The sequence below is a fragment of the Erpetoichthys calabaricus genome, chromosome 12 (assembly GCF_900747795.2).
Source record: "Erpetoichthys calabaricus chromosome 12, fErpCal1.3, whole genome shotgun sequence".
In the NCBI taxonomy this organism is placed as follows: Eukaryota; Metazoa; Chordata; class Cladistia; order Polypteriformes; family Polypteridae; genus Erpetoichthys; species Erpetoichthys calabaricus.
Genome location: NC_041405.2, coordinates 70,939,359 through 70,960,776, shown reverse-complemented (window position 1 = coordinate 70,960,776; position 21,418 = coordinate 70,939,359). Strand labels below are relative to the sequence as shown.

The window sequence follows — 21,418 nt, the reverse complement described above, 5'->3', positions numbered from 1 at the left end:
CTGACTCGAATATAAGCCGAGGGTGACGTTTTTCAGCACATTTTGGGTGCTGAAAAACTTGGCTTATATTCGAGTATATACGGTAATAAGTGAATATAGATGAATAGAGAAGAAAAGAAATGGGGACAGAATCTGCTTCCTCAGTGCTTTAGAAGCTTATTCTAGAATGTTATTGATTAGATCCTGCCAGGTTTTGAAAAATTTCTGTACAGATCCTCTAAGTGAGAATTTGATTTTTTCCTATTTCAAATAATATATAACCTCAGTTACCCACTGACTTAAAAGAAGTGAGTTAGGATTCTTCCAGTTTAGCAAGATAAGTCTACGTGCCAATAGTGTAGTAAAGGCAATTACAGTTTGTTTGTCCTTCTCCACTTTAAGCCCATCTGGAAGTGCACCAAACACAGTTGTTAGTGGATTAGGAGGGATTGTGACACCAAGGCTGTCTGAAAGGCACTTAAAAATCTTGGTCCAAAATGATGTTAATTTGGCGCAGGCCCAAAACATGTGACCCAGTGAGGCTGGAACTTGATTGCAGCATTCGCAGGTTGGATTTTGCCCTGGAAACATTTTGGACACTTTTAAATGAGAAGATGTGCGCGATATATAATTTTGAGTTGAATAATTGTATGCTTTGCACATGTAGAGCTCGAGTGAATTCTCTGCATTGCTATCTATCCACTTCTTTTCTGAGATGTTGAGTGAGAGATCCTTTTCCCATTGTCCTCTTGGATCTTTGAAAGGGAGGGACTGTAAAATGGTTTTATATATTGCAGAAATGCTGCCTAAGTCCTCCAAACTGATCAATATTTTTTTCCAGCATAGAGGGAGGTGGGAGGTGTGGATAATCGGGCAGGTTCTGTTTAACAAAGTTTCTAATTTGAAGATAGTGAAAGAAATGTGTTGCTGGAAAGTTCAATTTGGAGTGTAATTGTTTGTAGAATGCAAAGACATTATCTATGTACAGATCTCTAAGTGATTTAATCCCAAATGTTTTCCAGACATTAAAAACTGCATACTGTATGTTTGCGAGGGCTGAAAAAGGTGGTTCTCATGCAGAGGTGCCACAGATAAAAGATTCTCTATCTTAAAATGCTTCCTACATTGGTTCCATATTCTGAGTGAGTGAAGCACAATTGGATTGTTAGTCTATTGACAATAACTTGCATTTATTGGGGCACAAGGCAAGGAATGTAAAGAAGTACTGCAGGATTTTATTTCTATTGCGGACCAAGTCTGTATATGTTCATCTTTTTGTGTCCATGTTCAGGTTTTTATAGTTTGTATATTTGCTGCCCAGTAATAAAATTGAAAGTTAGGTAGAACCATGCCACCTTCCGCCTTAGGTCTTTGTAGGGTCGCTCTTTGGATACGTGAATGTTTTGAATTCCAAATAAATTAGGTCATGGTTAAACCTAATTTCTTAAAAAATGATGTATTGATGTATATTGGAATGTTTTGAAATAAGAAGAAGGGTAGGGATTAAAGCTGGATTGGGTAGGTTCAGTGGATACAAAGAAGAATGGACTGATACTCAGTTGGTTATTATATAGTTCCATGAACAGCATGCACCTTTGTAAGACTGCTTTATAGAGGAGATCAGGTTATAATAGTGTTAAATACAGTACACCATATAACCTACAACAGTCTTTTAACCTACTTATCTAATTCAAAGCTGTGGGCCTGCATTGAGGTAAAGGAAGGAACCGAGACAGGACAAGATATCAAAAATGTGTAGTCATTCAGGAGAACATAAAGTAGAAATAAAATGAGAACGTAGCACAAACTAGGAGGAGTGAGAATGAATACCTGACAAATTCTAATAGTACATAGCAAAAGAAGCAATGTCAGTTAGACACATACAAAAACAATAGAGATACTTAGAGTTATGGTTCCAGTTGGATTTTAAATTCTCTTGGGTAGTAGCTTACATAATGGTGTCTGTTGGCCATGTGTCTGCTAACTGGGAGGGAGAGTACAGCATGGCCGCCAGCACCATCTCTTTGTCAGGGCTGGGTAGACTGGAGATAAGCTGCATAACACACAGCTGACCATCTTCATCAGAATATGACCAAGCCACAGAAAGAGCAGACATGTTGGTAAAAATAATACATGTTTATTTAAACAGGTCCTTAATCAAAAAGGGCAAATCCAACTAATAAAATCTTATGTGGCCAACACACTCATTACTCCCTATATATGAGCATCACAATGAATACACAGTGTGAAATTATCCAAATATATGGTAGATGCAGTACCACAAGTGTGTTTGAAAAGTTAAACTGTAAATGCTTAAAAGCCAAGTTTTGGAATAAAGTCAAAATTCACAAAAGCCTTTCTTTCAAAATCTAAAATGCATGTTGCCAAATTGTGTGACCCTAGGAGCAGTGGTTTGTCAGTTGTTGGTGTCAGCTTTAAAAACTTTGAACTTCAAAAGTTGGATAGTTGGATATCTCCCAAAACCTTCCTAGCTTTTAAGTGGTATAAGTGCAAGCTATCCACAAAAATGTATATGAATTGATCCTTTCTTTCTGGAGTTACAAGTTTTTTTTACCACAAACACACAGATATATGCGCACATCTTTCCAAAAATGCTCAAAATCATGTTCTAGGGATATTAAAATGTGCTTTTGTTGTTGAAAACCCTAAGGTTTTTTTATTGAAAACAGTACTTCCTCCATGTATGAAGTATGGAGAAAGTTCAAATAGTAATCATAACATGGCAAAAGGTTAGAAATGAGAATAAGAACTAAAACACTAAGCAAACTTGAAAATCCGTAGACAAAAGCCGAAATTGTAGAACTCGCTAAGCCCTATGAAAAGTAAAAAGAGCTAAACAAAGAAAGCTCTAAAAAGGCTGTTACAAGTGTAGGAAACACAATATTTGAGCAATGTGCCATCTGAACTCCTGTAATTTATGCTGATGTCCCTGCATCACATGACTGCTGTGCAATAAGTGTTATGTAGCAACAGACACAGATGGGAGGAGCTAATGGCTACAGGCAGGTATATGGAAGGACTGGAGCAGAGCATTGAGTTTCATACTTCTGCATAAGCCAACCTCAAGTTCTTCTTTGGTTCAGGGGTTTTTTCTTATTGTAGAGTTTAATGCTTATTGACCTTTTAGCTTTTTTTTTTTTTTTAATTTTTGAGTATTTTCAATGTTTTAATCCCAGTTTGAATTTGCTGTTTTATCACATGCTTGTTTCGGATTACTGTTTTGAAACTCTCCCTTTTGGATCTGTGCATTTGTACATTTGCTTTACTTGTTATATGTCCTCCTATCTATTTTTCAGATCATAATTAATAATATTTATGTAATCAAAATATATATTTAATCTCTAGCTCACAATCTTCCAGTCTTCCAACTTGCTCTTGCCTGTTAAAGAGCCGGCGCTAATACTGCATGTGCTTCCGCCTCTGTAGGTGTGGTGAGCCTGACAGTTCCATGATTGCCTACTTCGGTAAGCTGCTGGATTCTGTCCTCAGCATGATGGACAGAATGCAATGCTATTAAGTGGCATTGCTAATAATAGTAAAATAATAGTAAATAGAAAAATCACTTTTTCTATTGCATTTCATTAGGTGCCACATTTTATAATAGCAGGAGGCAGGGACTCCAGTCTATTACAGGGTTCACTCATACTCACTTATGCCAGGCCAATTTGGAGTTACTAGTTAACATAACATACTGGCCTTTAGCACATATTACCATAGTTTTGATAACCTTGAGCTCTTTGGCAGTGTCAGTGGCAAAATCAGACCCTTAACTGCATGACAAAGAAGAAGGAGGAGGCCTTATCTTTGACAGGTGAGTTATTAACCTGGGCTATTCAGAAATACAAAGGAAACAAAGGAAACAAGTAACTTCTATATAAAATAAAAAAAATGCTTTTCCAATGTCTTTATTGTAATAAGTTTCAAATAAATAGGAGCTGAAAAATCTACATGTGCGCACTATCCCTGCTCGAAATTGAAATGATATACTCATGCACACCTAAATGCTAAAAGACTTAAAAACTGCTGTCGAATACTTGCTTTGTCTATATTTGTCATGGGGTTTTCTTGTTAATCTGGTCAGGTTGCTTTGGGCATGTCCGAGATAAGGATCACCTTTTCCTAAAGCCTCAGGCATTCTTGTTGTTCAGTTCACTGACAGTTGAAGGCCAGCAGATCAAATCCTTCTTGAATCCAGCCTTTGCTCTTTCCATCTTTTCCTTCGCTGGGCATGTTTGGACATAAACTCTGAAACTGTGACCACATTCAGTTTTGTTTTGGTGACTAACCAGTAAAGTTAGCATGACCTGGGTGTTGTAGCTGCACAAGATGCACAAGCAACATAAGAAATTGTCTCTGGTTTATGAAAACATAAAGTAATGTACTTTGTTTCTTCTCCCACACTGAAAGTGCTAGATTTCATGAGTATCACCAGCTTGCCTTTGGCTGTTACCAGAGGGTCATCTAATCCAACTCCTGAGGATTCTTTTGAACATTTTTGCACTAGATTATGTGTTTGTTCCTGGCAGATGTTTTATCTGACATTTTTCCATATCTCTTCTTCTTTTTCTTTTTGGCTGCTCTTATTAGGGGTTGCCAGAGTGGATCATCTGTTTCCATATCTTCCTGTCCTCTGCATCTTGCTCTGTCATACCCCCCACCTGCGCGTCCTTTCACACCACATCAATAAACCTCCTCTTAGGCCTTACTCTTTTCCTCTTGCCTAGCATCTCCATCCTTAGCATCCTTCTCCCAGTATACACAGCATCTCTCCTCTGCACATGTTCAAACCAATGCAATTTTGTCCTTCTGGCTTTATCTCCAAACTGTCCAACCTGATTTGAATCTCTAATGTACTTATTCCTAATCCTGTCCATCCTCTTCACACCCAATGCAAATATTAGCATCTTTAACTCTGCCAACTCTTGTTCTGTCTTCCATCTTTTTGGCAGTGCCACCGTCTCCAACCCATATAACATAACTAGTCTTACGACTGTTTTCTAGACCTTCTCTTTCACTCTTGCTGGTACCCATCTGTCAGAAATCACTCCTGACACTCTTCTCCACCAGGCCTGCACTATCTTCTTCACCTCTCTTCCACACTCCCTGTTACTCTGTATTGTTGATCCCAAGTCATGAGTCCCAAACTCATCCATCTTCACTAACTATACACTCCGCATCCTTACAATTCCTCTAACCTCCCTCTCATTCACACACCTGTATTCTGTCTTGGTCCTGCTGACCTTCATTCCTCTGCTCTCTAAGTATATCTCCACCTCTCCAGAGTCTCCTCTTGTTACAGATGACAATGTCATCTGCAAATATCATAGACCTTGGGGACTCCTGTCTAAGTTTCTCTGTCAACTTGTCCATCACCATTGCAAACAAGAAAGGACTCGGCCAATCCCTGATGTAATCACACCTCGACCTTAAACGCATCTGTCACTCCTACTGCAGACCTCAACACTGTCACACTTTCCTTGTACATATCCTATACCACTCTTACATACTTTTCTGCCTCTCCCGACTTCCTCATACAATACCACAACTCCTCTTTAGGCATCCTGTCATATGCTTTCTCTAGGTCCACAAAGACACAATGCAACTCCTTTTGACCTTCTCTATACTTCTCCATCAACACCCTCTTTCCCAACATGAAACCATACTGCTGCACACTAATCATCCCCCCTTTCTTAACCTAGTTTCCACCACTCTTTCCCATGACTTCATGCTGTGGCTGATCAGTTTTATGCCTCTATAGTTACTACAGTTCTGCACATCTCCCTTAGTCTTAAAAATTGGTACCACTACACTTCTTCTCCAGTCCTCAGGAATCCTCTGACTTTCCAAGATTGCATTAAACAATCTGGTTAAAAACTCCAATGCTATCTCTCCTGAATACCTCCATGCTTCCACAGGTATGTCACCATGGACCAACAGCCTTCCAATTCTTCATCCTCTTCATAGCTGTCCTTACTTCCTCCTTGTTAATCCATTGCACTTCCTGATTCACTTTTTCCACATCATCCAGCCTTCTCTCTCTGTCACTCTCTCTCCATTCATCATTCTCTCAAAGTACTCTTTCCATCTGCTCAACACACTCTCTTCAGTTGGGAGTATATCTCCATTATTACCCTTTATCACCCCAACCTGCTACTCATCTTTTCCAGCTTGGTCCCTCTGTCTAGCCAATCGGTACAGGTCCTTTTCTCCCACCTTAGTGCCTAACCTCTCAAACAACTCATCATACACCTTATCTTTTGCCATTGCTACCTCTGTCTTCACCTTATGCCTTATCTCCTTGTACTCCTGTTTACTTTCTTCATCTCTCTGACTATCCCACTTCTTCTTCGCCACCCTCTTCCTTTATATACTGTACTCTCTTATACTATCCCATTCCACCACCAGGTTTCTTTGTCCTCCTTCCTCTGTCCAGATATCACACCAAGCACCATTCTAGCTATTTCCCTTTCCACTTCTGCTCTAGTTGCCCAGCTATCTAATAACTCTTCACTGCCACCTAGTGCCTGTGTTACCTCCTCTCTGAACTCCACCTTACTGTCTTCCTTTTTCAGCTTCCACCATTTGATCCTTTGCTTTGCCCTCACTCTCCTGCTCTTCTTGATCTCCAACGTCATCCTACAAACCACCATCCTATGGTGCCTAACCATGCTTTCCCCTGCCAGTGCTTTCAAGTCTCTGATCTCCTTCAGACTGACCGTCCTGCATAGGATATAATCTACCTGTGTGCATCTTCCTCCACTTTTGTATGTCACCCTGTGTTCCTCCCTTTTATTAAAATACATATTCACCACAGCTATGTCCATCTTTTTCACAAATCTACTACCATCTGACCTCTTCATCCCCTCTGTTCCTTTCAACATGTCCATTAAAATCCCCTCCAGTCACCACTCTCTCTCCCTTGGGTACACTGTCCACCATGTCATCCAGATCACTCCAGAAATCTTCTTTCTCATCCATTGCACACCTAACTTGCAGGGCAGATACAGTAATAACATTCAGCATCACATCTTCAATTTCCAGCTTCATAATCAATACTCTGTCTGACACTCTTTTTACCTCCAAGACACTCTGGACATGGTGTTCCTTCAGAATAACCCCTACCCCCATTTCTCCTTCCAATCACACCATGATAGAACAATTTGAACCCGCCTCCAGTACACCTGGCCTTACTCCCCTTTGATCTGGTCTCCTGCACACACAATATATCAGCCTTCCTTCTCTTCATCATATCGGCTATCTCTCCCCATTTACCAGTCACACTGCCAATGCTCCTACCCTTACTTCCACTCTCCTAACCATCCTCCTTTGATCCTGCTTCCAGACACACAATCCCCCTCTTCTTCTCCTTCTGCCAACAGTAGCCCAATTTCCCCCAATACTCTGTTGGCTAACAGTACTAGTGGCAGCCGTTGTTAACCCGGGGCTTGACTGATCTGGTATGGAAATCATGTTGATCTGGAAAAATTTACACCAGATGCCCTTCCTTCCTTCCTTCCTCAATATTTTTCTGGGATTTGGACTAGCATGAAAAAAACACACTGGTTTGTGCATCCCCCATGGCTGGGTTATTTTTCCATATCTCTTATACCTCAGTATTAACATGGTCTATGCGGAGGCAACATAGCTTATGGTTTTCTGTTGTAGACAGTGTTAACAGAGGCTAATATTAATTTGTCATTGAGCTTGTTCTTTAAAAATACTGTCATTTTACTCCCATTGTAAATGCCTTCAGAGTTTGTCCTTTAATTGTTTTCAAAAAATATTTGCATTCAATAATATTAGTTCAATTAATTGTATTCTGTCTCCTTGACGAGCCTGTTAAAGGATCTACATCTGAATAGTTTTGGAATTGGAGTGTTAAATTCAAATAATCCAACATGAGTGCAGGTAACAAGCCTCACAGAGGAATCTTCTTTCATTGTCTTTTACATCTGAACCTGATCAATGTAAGCTGTGTGCAGTTTAGATACAAAACATGCGCAAAATAATAAATGAGCCAGCAAAGGAAGTGAGATGTATTAGAACAAAAGTACACAGCATTGTAAGGTTTCACATTACAGCTTAATTCTGAATTTCCAGGATGAGTACTGAAGGGGAATACAGGATGTCAGACTTGATGAGAGAGGTTCAGTTACAACCAGGAATGAACACTGGACTGTGACTTGATATGAGATGAAAAGTCTGGCGCTTGGGGGCCTAGATGGAGTATGATGGTAAGGTAAAGTCCAGCACATGCCTTGCCTTAGAGCGAGAGAGAGAGAGAGAGAGAGAGAGAGAGAGAGAGAGAGAGAGAGAGAGAGAGAGGTTGGGAGCATGCTCTGATAGTGCGTTGCCACACCCACCACACAACAAACCAGATTTATGATAATAGCTGTCAGGCATCCTTGAATTGCTGTTGGGCAGTTTCCTTTAGTGTTGTCATCCTTCTTCCATCCATATTCTGAGCCTTTCTCATTCCATTACAGCATCATAGACTCCCAGACTTAAAAGGATGCACCGAACACAATCAAGCTTAGTTTTAGAGTTGCTCTAGATGGTTCCCCAGACCCTTACTATACTCTTACAAATGGTTAATTTATTATAACCTACCTTCTTCTTCTTTCTCTTAATTTCTCCCACTTCCATGTAGGTTCAATGTGCCTGATCATCTTTCTCCATAAAGTATGGTCCTGCACCTCCTCCCCAGTCAGACCCTTTTCCTTCAAGTCTTCATTTATTCTATCCATACACCTCTGCTTCAGCCTCCTCTGCTTTCTCTTTTCCTGTTCTTCCATTATCATAACTCTTTTGCCACCATATTCATTGTCTGTCCTCATCACATGTCTGTGCCACTTTAACATACTTTTCTGCACTTTTTTAGGTTTCTCTTCTACTGTTTTAGTACCTCCAGTTGTCTCAGTTCTTATTCCGTCCCTTTTTATAACTCCACTTTCTAATTTCCGCCATCACCAACTTCTTCTTCTGCACTTCCTTTACTGTCTATGTCTCAACTGTATACATCATTGCGGGTCTTACTGCTGTTTTAAATAGCTTAACTTTGTGGCCTACCAACAAGTGTAAATTGTGGTATGCAAACAAGAGGTGGAATCAATCCTTGGGTCACTACACAATGTCCCCCAACCATATATGCAGTACATTCACTCTCAAACCTGCTTAGTCTAGTTCAAGGATGAGGTGACACAAGGCAAGACATAATTCCATATAGACACCCACAGTCCCACATACAGAGGCCTATTCAAATTCACACATTAACCAACCTGAATGTCTTTGGGAATATGGGAGAAAAAATGGCGTACTTTGAAAACAAAGTCCACAGACATGCATGTCTGGATTTTAGCAAAGGCTTTCAAAAGCAGTAACCAAGGACCCCAAGAAAAGCATTTTTTGCAGCAAATTTGCTGGGTTTGCCGGTGGCCTTGTTTACTGATTTTTTTTTTCCTGAAAATTTGCCATGTGGCCAACTTATACAAACAGTTACTGTCCCAGCACCACATGATACTCTGTTAGACTAGCATGACATGCATTGTGTATTCCTGGATGGTTCATAGCAATGGCTGACATAATCAATCCAAAGCAATAAACAAATATGGCACCGCTTCAAGACGGTAAATATATTCTGCTTTTTCATTTCACCATAAAATGAAAACAATGTTATTTTTAAATTCATTGAAGTTCAAAAAATCCCTAATTGAATACATACTGATTAAAAATCAGTCAGGAAAAAGCCACAAAAAAATTAACAAAGACTTCTAATTATAACAATAGCACTGATCTCTTGCTTCACAGACTGTTAATAGTAATAGGAGCTTGGGAGATGTAGGGAGATAAGATAAAAGATTTGGAATATTGTGCTGTGCTATTGTGATTTTTATTTTCATAGTTGTTTGTAATTGTGTGTGTGTGTGTGTGTATATGTGTTCACTTATTGCCAGTTTGTGGCTATTTGTTGTAATTTTTGTGGTTATTGTTTCATCTGTGTCTTGCAGTGTTTGAGGCACAGTGGCACAATTGTTAGCAGATTGTCCAGTATGGACAATTCAAAAGTACTAAAGGCATATCATCCACTTGAGAGCTTTTCCAGATATTTTAGAGAAGACATGCAGAGCATCTTCCCAAACATAGCCATTGCTTCCAGGCTTTACCTGACACTGCCTGTTACAAATGCAAGTGGTGAGCGATCATTCTCCAAGTTCAGACTTGTGAAGAATAGGCTCAGATCCACAGTGGGACAAGAAAGACTGAATCATTTGACTCTCATGTCAATCAAGAGTGACCTGGATCAGAAACTGGATGTTAGTGATCTGATCAAGGACTTTGCTGCAAAGAAATCCAAAAAAGTACAGTTTTAAGAAGCAAGCATTTGTCTGTGTTATTATACAGAATTTCATATGTCATTTTTGAAATTCCTGCTTTTGTAGGTATTTGCAATAGGGTTCTGTAGTTGACTTTTCAAACCTTGGTTCATGATGGTACTTGTCATCTTTGCAGCAATGGCTAATTAAAGACATAAGCTTTGATGTAGCACACTTTGTCTGTCATAATCTCAGAGACTAAATGAGGAGAATGTGCAACTCTGTGTATACAACAACTCAACTCGGTACTGGATTCAAACCCAAGACACTAGATCAGTGAAAGTCTCTAAGCCACCAGGTCACCTCTTAGACAACAAGAAGGTGTGAGGAGCTGGGTTCATGAGACACAAACACTAACCACTGCACACCACGTTGCTACTACCTTAACTAATTCCAGGCTTATTTTATACAGTGCCTGATCATTAAGTGATTCACAAGAATATTCCTAATATGGCGGAGAATTATTTCATGTAGAAGGTAAACGATACAAACAGTAAGATCAACTGGACAGTGTTTCAGAAAGGTATTGCACTGGTCAGAAGTAAAGATTTAAGTGTCAAGTGGCAGATCATCACAATGCACATTTCTCATCAAGTCTCCAAATGAATCCCCTGACTGCCAATTCAAGTCTCACAACTCGCCGGCACTTTTCCACCGCCTACGTTTCTACCAGCTATCCTAGGATTGGTTTCTGTGTTTCATGTTTAAGTTTCTTTTTACCGCTCTGAATGTTCCATGCGACATTGAATTTAAAAGGGTCATACTGTGTACAATTGATACGTGGTAGGACATCTGACACCTGAATGAATGCTGCTGTGACACTGACACGCGATCCGGGAGACGCCGAGCACGTTACCAAGGCGCGTTAGCATACCCCAAAAAAACGGCGAAGCTACTTCAAGGGTTTGCCAGCAGGAGGCGTGCATTGCCTTGTGATGGAAGACTCACGTCGCATTTTCCTTGGTGTACTCCTGTTGTCAGTTAAAATTAAAAAAAATGGAGCAGACGGCCATTCGTATTACATTTATAGATGAAATTGCAATCATTTTAATATAACTAAACTCTTTTATAACCTGTCGTCTCTACTTACGCTTACAGTAGCCACAGTTCTTTAAAACGCAAATATTTGGTAATTTGGCATTACCACCCCTGACTAGAATTCCTGTGCTTTGAGGAATTTGAATAGGTGCCTGTCTTAGGAGTTTGTGCAACAACGTGACGTGCTAGTTCTTTCTTATAAATTTTATGAGAAATATAAATTAACCATATTTGGGGTGCGCATTATTTTGGATTCTTTATCATAACGACGAAATTAATACACCCCTAAGCAGACATAACAAATACGGTCGGGAAAAGGCAATACGAACGTGAGACTCGAAATCGGATTACAAGGGGACAGGAAATGAGGATGGAGGCTTGGGTTCGAAAAACAGATGAAATTGAAAGTAGTCAGAGCGTGTGTGCGGTAAGGCTAGTGAAATGTGTGGCAGCATTTTACATTGGATTTAAATATCGTGCTGAATTAGATGATTTGTGAAAATTACCTGGACATAAATATCGAGCGTATCCCTAGATAATTACCTGGACATAAATATCGAGCGTATCCCTAGATAATGTTCTCATTAATAGTGTAATCATTTAATGTTTTGCTTTGACTTTAGGTAATGCCGTATTATACTGAGAGGCAGAGCATTCAAGGTGGATTCAGCTACAGAATTTAATTAGCCAAGAATATGACTATTTTCAGGTTATTCGCTTTGGAGCCAATCTGTGGTGTAACCAGAACCTGATGCATCCTAGTGCAAAAAAATATATTAGCCCCCTTATGTGAAATTAAATAAAATGCAATTTAAAAAAATGCCACCAGGTGTTTCAAGAACACAGAATAAGCTACATAAAAGGGCAACACTCGTAGTCCTAATTAAGGTTTATAGAGTTGAAGGAATGATACATTTATTAACCTTTTCCTATCTGAAGAAGACCAACAAAAGGCTTATGAAACAACAAACATGCAGTCACTGTGGGACCCACCTACCCCCACCCCCATGCAACTGCCATGCCCTCACTGCCCAAAGCCATATTTAGATTTGGCCTAAAGAAAAAGCTTGACCAGTTGGCAGGGGAAGGCAGACGTTCTAAAACTACTTTACAAGAGAGAATCTGAACATAATGCGCATAGAAATGTTTTTCAAGCATTAGATGAGCACAACTGACACAACAGGTAAAGTGAAAGCCCAATGACAAAACACCTGTGGGCATCTGATACAGACTTTGAACAATCTAAAAACTGAGCATATTGGATTGCTAGAACACATTTCAAAAATAATGTTGCAACTTAGTGAAGGTCCCCCAAAGGAGGTGATTAGAGCAAGAATTAACATATGAAACAGGATAGTAAAGAAACTTGCAAAGTATGGGATTAAAGCATTTTTTATAAGATGATGCAGATTGTAAAAGAGAATGTAAGTGCAGAGCCTACATAGGTAAACATTAAAAGAATAGTAGTATGTGTGATAAGCTGGATGAAGCTTCTGCAACCCCATAAAGGTATCACCCAATGTTTGTATGGCCTGATTTATCAATTAAACAATTGCTAGGATTGTGCCAATCAGCAGCTCTTGATTGTTGCAGACCAGAGGCTGTGTGCACCATCACCGAGCCACTCCTCGGGCCACCTCCAGATAAACATACTGCAGGCAACTATGAAGCTTTATATATATTTTAAGAGATTATTCTTCATTTTTTTGTGGAGGATCCTCTAGACCAGGGGTTCTTAACCGGGGGTATCTATACCCCTTGGGGGTATGGGAACCAAATGCTGGGGGTATGGGACTCGATCTCTGGGTACTGGTATTTATTTTATTTAATGTATTAATTTATACTTGGGTAGTACGTGAATGGAACGTGATAGAATCTTCGAGAACATTTGACATTTCCTGCAAATGCTTGTATTTAATTTTACACGTGTGTATTTACTACAACTTTAATTTTAAATTTAATATGTTTTAATATTAATATTTAAATTTAATAAATGTATATTTACTGAACAAGCGTGTATTGGTTTATAACCTGAAACAGGTGAATCAAAGTTGTATTGTAAAATAGTTGTAGCTGTTTGTATATTTGTCATTTTTCATTTTTTAATTTTGCTTTTTGTAAGTAAATATGATAAAGTTATCAATGCTTATGATTTTATTTCATGTTCTCTTCCTAGCTATCCATATCTAAAGTACAGCAAATTCAAGCTGTTGACATATTTGGAAATCATACTGGCAACTAATATAAGGAATGGTGGTGATTATTTCGACAGTCAAGTAAATGGGGTATAGGACCATATTGGACAATCCATTGGGGGTCTGGAGTCATCAAAAGGTTAAGAACTCTAGACCATCAGGAAGAGCTAAATAATTTTCATTTGTAAGCCTGTAATAGAATCTTTACTTTATCCATAACATTCTGCTATGGCAATGCATTTGCTAGCTTGAAACATAAACTACAGGGTGTTATTCGGAGAGCAGAAAAGAATGTAGGCCTGAAACTGGACGCCACTGAGGTCCTGTATCCATCACAGTCAGGTAACATGCTGGTAATATATAATCAAAGATGGCACTCACCTGGGCAACCATCTCTTTCAGTTATTACATTCGACGAAATATTACAGGCCACTAAGGTCAAGAACTACTGGACACAGCAACAGTCTACTGTAGTCATTCTGGTTACACACAGTCTCCCTGTCTTTTCCTGATCTCTAAACTCCTCTATCCAATCTAAATCATGTTTATTCTAGGCATATTTTATAAGTACTTATTTAATATATTACTGGGATGGAGTGCAATTCTACATTACTATGTTTTACATATTTGTATTTTGTACAATATATATTTTTCACTACTACTGTATATAATGTTATGATGATGTCATGTATTGTATATGGTGTTGTTTAATTGCATTTACCTTGTTATGCATATAGATATAACACCAAGAAAAATTTCCAGCAATTCTGTTGCCTGGCAAAAAGTTTAAGTTCTAGTTCAGTAGGGAGCCAGCGGAGAGCCTAGCGAGTTGCACAATAGGCAGAGGGCATATGATCAAAGATATCATAAGAGGGGGAAAGCTCTCAAACACCCCATCCTCACAACCCCTCACACACACGCTCTCAAAAAACAAGAGCTCTTTAGTTTTGCTCATTTAGCCATTTAAAGGAATAGTGAGTATTAGCTTTTGTTATTCAGATGAGTAGGAGGCAGAGGGAGCAAGAAGGATAATAGCGCTGATGATGTTTAAAAAGGAAGCAACATTCATTTTTATAACTGCAAGTCATACCTGTGGAAAAAGTTTGGCATTATTTTTTATTAAGTAGGAGGATAATATAAAGCAAAATGGTCTGATGGTGGGTGAGTCATTTCCTATAATGAACAGTCATGGTATGATTTATAGTGCTAATGTTTCATGCAACGCTTTACCAGACCTTTTTTTTTTTTTTTTTTTTTTTTGTCCAACCATTTACTCATTCATTCTCAATAAGCTTAATCCAAATTCAGACTAGCATCCAGCACAAAACATGAGCAAACCCTAGACAAGGAATGCAAGTCTAATGGGCAGTACCCAATAATTGTTGTAACTGCAGGTGTGTCTTTTCCTAGCTACAATTTCTAGTGTTTATCATGTTCTAGTATTCTTGATGGGATTTCCTGTTGGTTCCTAGTAATCATAAGATGCATTATAAAATGAAATAGTCTTTATCTGCTGCCATAGCATGTGATTTGCTGTATAATGGGCACATTCAATGTAATGCTTTGACTAGTGTGTCTTATCCTTTAAATGAAGGAAACAGCCACCTGTTCACCTATCACTTGCTCTAAATGGAACAGCCATTGGGACAGCAGAGTCATTTAAGTTACTGGGCACCGTGCTGTCACAGAACCTTAAGTGGGATGAAAACATCCCATGTATTATCAAGAGCGTCCATCAGAGAATATTCTTATTGCGCCAGCTGAGGAAATTCAGTGTCCTCCAAACAATACTGGTCCAGTTCTAAACAGCCATCATCAAGCCTATTGTGACCAAATCTGTAACTATCTGGTTTGGTGCTGCATCTTCTCAGGCCAATCTGCAGCCAACCATGAGAGTCTGTGAAAGTGTCATTGGCTGTAACTTACCAACAAATCAAGTCCTATATGAGTCCAAGGTAAGAACAACCACTGCTGATCTGACTCTCCCCAGGCACCACCTATTCCTACACCTGTTTGAGTGGTAAAAGTTAAAACATGTCAACTAAACAGTTTTTTTCCTAAGTGCAGTTGTTACCAGGTTTTAGTTTTGCTCAGTATCTACAGGTATGTATATCTGCACATCTTGCACTTGTTTTTCTTCATATTTTATCTTTTATTTATTTTTCTGTTGTCCTTTTATGTTGTATTGATGTTACTAAGACAGAATACTTGTACATATTAGTGTATCTGACCATAATAGTGAAATCTGATCCTAAGATGAAGGTGCTATATAGAAGAGTCTGGCTGATGTTTTATGTGAAAGGCAGAAATAGAAATACGCCTTGCATATTGATCGTGTTAAAGTTCAGATAATTTATTTGTCATAGAAAAAAGTGAAGTTTATTTTTTATTATTTTTTGTAGTGAAAATATGCTAATTGCTTCATGTCCAAATAGATTAAGCATGATAACTTAAAGCTAGTATTTGTTTTTTTACATCTCATAACATTTAACAGCTTTCATAATTCAATTTGGATCATGTGTCCGGGTATGGAGTCTACCCTGGCAACACTTGGCACAAGATGGGAAAAGGGTCTGGACAAGGCACTGGATGTGGTCAGCTTGGAATCATCAAATAACCAAACAACCACGTCTTTGGGGACCTGTGGGAAGAAAACCTGAGTACCCACACAGACACAAAGCGCACCTGCAAACTCCACTCCAACCCGCCATGGGATTTGAATTTATTAGGTTGGGTTTGTGAGGCAGCAGGGCTAACCACTGCACCATACTACTGTATTATAAAACTTAACCCTGCTAATAAATTTCGTCATATATGATTGAGAAACTATTCGAATATGTTCATCCATATACACTTTGAATACAGTAATCTAATTTCCACCGACTGTTACAACATTAATAAAAAGATCGACAAAGTAGGTTTGAGTCTTTTGGTTGAGAAGAATTAACTCTAAAAAGATGAACCAAAAATTTGTGAATGGATGAAATCCCGACCTTTTTGAGTGTACTACTATAACGAGAAAGAAAGAAAGCAAACAGACTTTAGGTTTCTTTTGTTCAGTTTCTGTTTCAGTTGTTTTCATTTCTATTGATAAGTCAACCCACCCATGTACTGCTTTTGTTCTTCTTCTGTCGGCTTTCCTTTGCACCGATCCCCCCCCCCCAAGGCAATTATTAAAAAAAAACGGTATTTAGTAACTCTGGACAGGCATTGTGTCTTATCGCAAATGGCGCTCTGAACACGAGATCGGCAGCCTTCACGAAATGATTCCCCGTTTCATCGAGTGGGATTTAAAAGACGCGCTTTGGCTTTCGTTCCCTTGTTGTGCCTCACCCGTTTGCCGGCAGCCTGAGGTAGAGAATCCAGCTAGTCGAGGTGAGAGCTCCTTTATTGGAGGGGCGTGGATGGTTTCTCCTGCTTAGTTAAAGCGCTGATTCGCTTCTGCCGGCCCCCTTTTAAAAAGACGAGTAGGTTTGTTCACGAAAGAAAAAAATCGGTGAGAGGGACGCGCCAAACGTGGCAGACGCACACCTGTGAAAGTCAAGAAAGTGTGAAAGGAGCAGTGGGCAGTGGCAGGAGAAAAAAGCGTTTTTCTTTTTGGTGTTTTGCGGAAGATATTTGTTGATCAGTAAACACACGGAAAGCGTGTTTTTGTCGAAGCTTCTGGTTTTGATTTGTCGTTTCTGCTTCTTCTCTGGCTAGCTTCACCATTAAACTGCACCCCTATTAAGGGGAGCGAGTCACTTGGTTATTTCTCGTTGAACCACGTCGACGGTGCTCTTCTTTTAGACAGATCAGTATGTTGTGGGGGCTGTCGGCTTCCCGCTGGTGTCTCGCGCTGGCCACCTTGCAACAGCTTGCCACCAGATCGGGCGCGATGGCCAATACCTTTTGGACCGCTTACGTGAACGTATCCTTTACCTTGCCGGACAAAAACATCTCAGTCTGGAACATGGAAGAGAGCGGAGTGTACGGACAGGATTCGTTCATCGGCGGCGCCCGGGGGCGGATAGTGACCCCTGATCCAATCTTTGGGTGCGAGCCGGACTCGGTCTACAACGTTCCTCAAGGGACGACTATGTTTGTGGCTCTGATCCAGCGAGGAGGGGGGTGCACCTTCAGCGAGAAGATCAACCTGGCCAAACAGCGGGGTGCTTCGGCGGTTGTGGTGTATAATTTAGCCAGCGCGGGTAATGAGATCATCCAGATGTCGCACCCAGGTAAGCCCATCGTAATGTGGTCTCCATTCTTTCATAAGGTAGTTATAAACGAACAGTTCTTATTGACATTTAACTTTTGTGGTTTTTGTTTGTTTGGTTTCTTAATTAATCACTGTATGTTAAGTACGCTTTTAAGGGCAGAGCAATCAGTCCAACTTTGGAATTCAAGTTAGGTTTAAATCTAGTTTGTTTTTTTGAATCTCTTAAACTGTTCTTTCTTTGACATCTTTTAATGTATTTCAACATTTGAGTTGTTTCGATTTATATTTGGGTCTTTGTAGTCGAGGTGGTTTTTAGGAACTTTTTTCATTAACATATTTAGTGCTTACACCTAGCTTGTTCGCATATCTTAATGGACAGGCTCTTGCAAAACTAACTCAGACGGGTTTTAAAGCTATTTTGAATGCCCACTTTCCAATGATTCTGCATGTTCATTATTCTCTTCTCTCTGTTTAGTTTGGCTTCTTGAAGTAGTGAATGAAAGCGGTCATCTGACCTATAACGTCTTCCCACTCCCTAGCTTCCACTTTTGAAGCTACTAACCTAGAAGGTTCATTTAGTTTTTGCCAGTAAAACATGAAATATGGGTGGTGCTGTGCTGAGCGTGGATGAGTTAATCCCAGCCTGCTTCCTGTCAGTGTGTTGATTTCTTGTATTAACTGTGACTGTCCTCCTCCGTTTTTTTTTTTTTTTTTTGATCCTCCATATCCTTAAAACATTCAGGTTTGGGTAAGTGTGGACTATGAATTGGCTTGATGTGATTTGAGTGTCCCCTGCAATGGACGGGCATCTTCACTTGCACCTGATGGTGGGTGGATAGACAGTCTATATTTATTTTTGTAATTTAGTACTACAAGATCTAAACTTCCTCCATTTGTCACCTTCTGATACAATATAAAATGCTGCCACCGAACTGCCTCTATTCTTCAATAGTAACAATTCTGAAATGTTTTTTTTTTCAGTGTGTTTTTTGATTTATGCATTTGCCTGTTAATTTGATGTATTGTACCAATGTCACTGCTCGTTAGGGATTTATCAACTTTATTTAAATGCATTCAGTGTCTTCTTCAGCTAGGCAATTGTCTTAATGGAAAATTTATGAATCGTTACAGCAGTGGCGTCACTAGGGTTGGTGTCACCCAGTGCGGTAACCAAGGCCGGATTAAGACCCTCACTTGATGAATAGAGCTTCAGAACAGAGAATTGATCATACTTTAAACCATGCAACTCATGGACACCCATCTGTTTAATGCTGCATGTTAACTCTCATTATTAATGGCATGCGGACACGTCGGTTGTTTCATTCGAGTAGTCCCCCCTTGGTGATTTCGGCCCATGGTCACTCAATCGTTTCATCAGGGTGGGGGTTGTGGGTTCCCCTTGGTGATTTTCATGGCAATACACTGCACACACATTTTATTGACAGCTACAGTATTTGAGCGTCATTCCCTTTGATGGTGTCACCCGGTGCGGTTTGCACCCCCATAGTGATACCACTGAGTTACAGCCTATGGCAAATTCTTTACTCATTCAAAGTTCATGTCAATAATCCAAAAGTCTAATGGAATATTTTAATGGTTTACTGCAGATATCTTTAAGTGAATTATTAACTCCTCTTGGCACCCTGGTCATTTTATGTCCTTTTTATTTCTTTATACTGGATAGTTGGAAGCACTGGGGAAAAAGTTTTTTGCTGACAACTAGCGGTATTAAAAACATAATTTTTATCTGAATTTTGAATTTTCAAGGACTCCGATTTATGTCTGGCTTGTCTGACTCTTTTTCTACAATCTGGCAGTGGTTCTACAATTAGCTGCTGGACAGATATTGTTGTTTTTCATTCAGGTTAAATTCTACTTTGTTTTAGATGTATTTAAACGCATTTGTATCCTCCTGTGATTGTTCAGTATTTTAGTGAATGGTATGATCAGTTCTTGCATCTTGCCTTGAGAGCCGCAGTGCTCTGTGCTTGCACTTGGTGAGGAATGCTGTGCAAGAACAAAGTAGTTTGTACTGTTGTATTGTATTTTGAGGTGGCAATGACAGATTGGACATCTAGATCCGTGAAGAGGATTACTTGTGTGTTTTATTTACCCCAGTTTTTTTTTTTTTTTTGAACACCCACTGCCCACCAAACCTACCTGGAAGGTGGTCCCTCCCCGAATTGCATTTCAAAACATTTCTTTTTTTGGCTATACAGGAAATACGTTTTTTTTTTTTTTTTTTTTTTATAGGGAAAACCTTGGGCTATCTCTTGTGTATTGTCTGCACAAGTCCTTTATGACTTACATACCTGCTATTTGATATAAGCATGACCTTTGAATGGGATATCAAAATGTACTTTGCAATGCTGTTTGTCTAAGGTCTTCAACACCATGACCAGGAGGAGGCTGCTCATTCTGAAGTAGACATTTGCAAACTTGGTATTAAACTGCCCACTGTGGTGACAATTTTTTTTTTTTTTTTGCCTTATAATAAATTAGGCACATAGTTTCCACTCTCGACTGATGTTGGATATACTTAACCATGTAATTGTTGTTGTTCTAGTTTTAAGCATATTTAAGTTTGTTTTTCTTTATGATTCTTGTGCTTGTTACATGACCCATCTTTTACTGGATAAGTTTAGACAAAGCCAAATGATGAAATGGCCTTTGGGATTCATGTCACTTAAACCTACTGTTTTTTTTTTTTTTTGGTCAGCATAGTTTTGGATTCTTTTATAGCGAGTTTACATGCACACACAAACCCGGAATAAGGTAAATAACTCCATTAAGGTAGAAACCTGTTTTTTTAAACCAGGTTTACATTATCCAGTCCACATATGAAGTTCTTCTTTGGCAAAACACTCCAATGTCCAAATAAATTAGATTAAGCATCCTCAATAACTGACATGAATATGAAAACAAGCATGGAGCTCATCAACATAAATTTAGAGAAGCCAGAAATACTGACACCGATTTATTTCAACCAGGTGAAAGAATAATGTGATTACCTGAGCATTTGCCTTAGGAAATTGTTTCTTTGTGGACACTTGCAGGTTTTTTTTTTTTTTTTGTTTGATCGAAGCTAACTGTGCAAGAGATGTGCATAGACTATGAGATCCTTCCCCGAGTCCCAGTTAAGGATTTAGATGGCTAAATAACCCTTTTATTTTATTTATTTTTTTTTTTTTAGAAAAGTCTACATGTATTAACCTGGTTTCTCTAACTGAAATAAGTGTAATACATGGCATTTTTCAAGCTGGGTGTCTATGGGGGAAAAAACAGGTTATTAACGCGCATGTACAGTAAACACCTTTTAATATCACTCCTCAATGGCTCTTACTTTGATGGGACTTTCATTTTAACCTGTTTGGGTATAATTAGCAAATATCTGTGCTAAGTTTTGTTACCACAAATTTCTGACCAATGTGAAAAAGGAATGTCACTGTGGCCTCCTAGTGACTGATAAGTAAAACTGTCAAATGCAAGGCTAATTGTTCCATGCCCTCTGTGGAGTTGTTAAGGGTGGCACAGTGACTCAAACTACTGAAGTTCAAATTGTAACATCAAACTAATGACTCCCCCCCCCCCCCCCCCCCCAATTTAATAAC

At 39.2% G+C, this 21,418-nt stretch overlaps 1 protein-coding gene across 2 annotated transcripts in view; it reads left to right on the top strand.

The window, feature by feature from the left end:
- LOC114662293 (E3 ubiquitin-protein ligase RNF128) overlaps positions 1–21,418 on the top strand; it is an 80,396-nt gene that overhangs the window by 17,100 nt on the left and 41,878 nt on the right. The window contains exon 1 of one of the 2 annotated variants that reach the window (XM_028815682.2): positions 16,959–17,826. The exons of the other annotated variant lie outside the window; for it this stretch is intronic. Coding sequence (XP_028671515.2) covers positions 17,406–17,826 — 421 coding nt within the window. The 5' untranslated portion in view covers positions 16,959–17,405. Of the gene's footprint in view, positions 1–16,958; positions 17,827–21,418 lie in introns of those variants that run through there. 2 annotated transcript variants of the gene reach the window in all.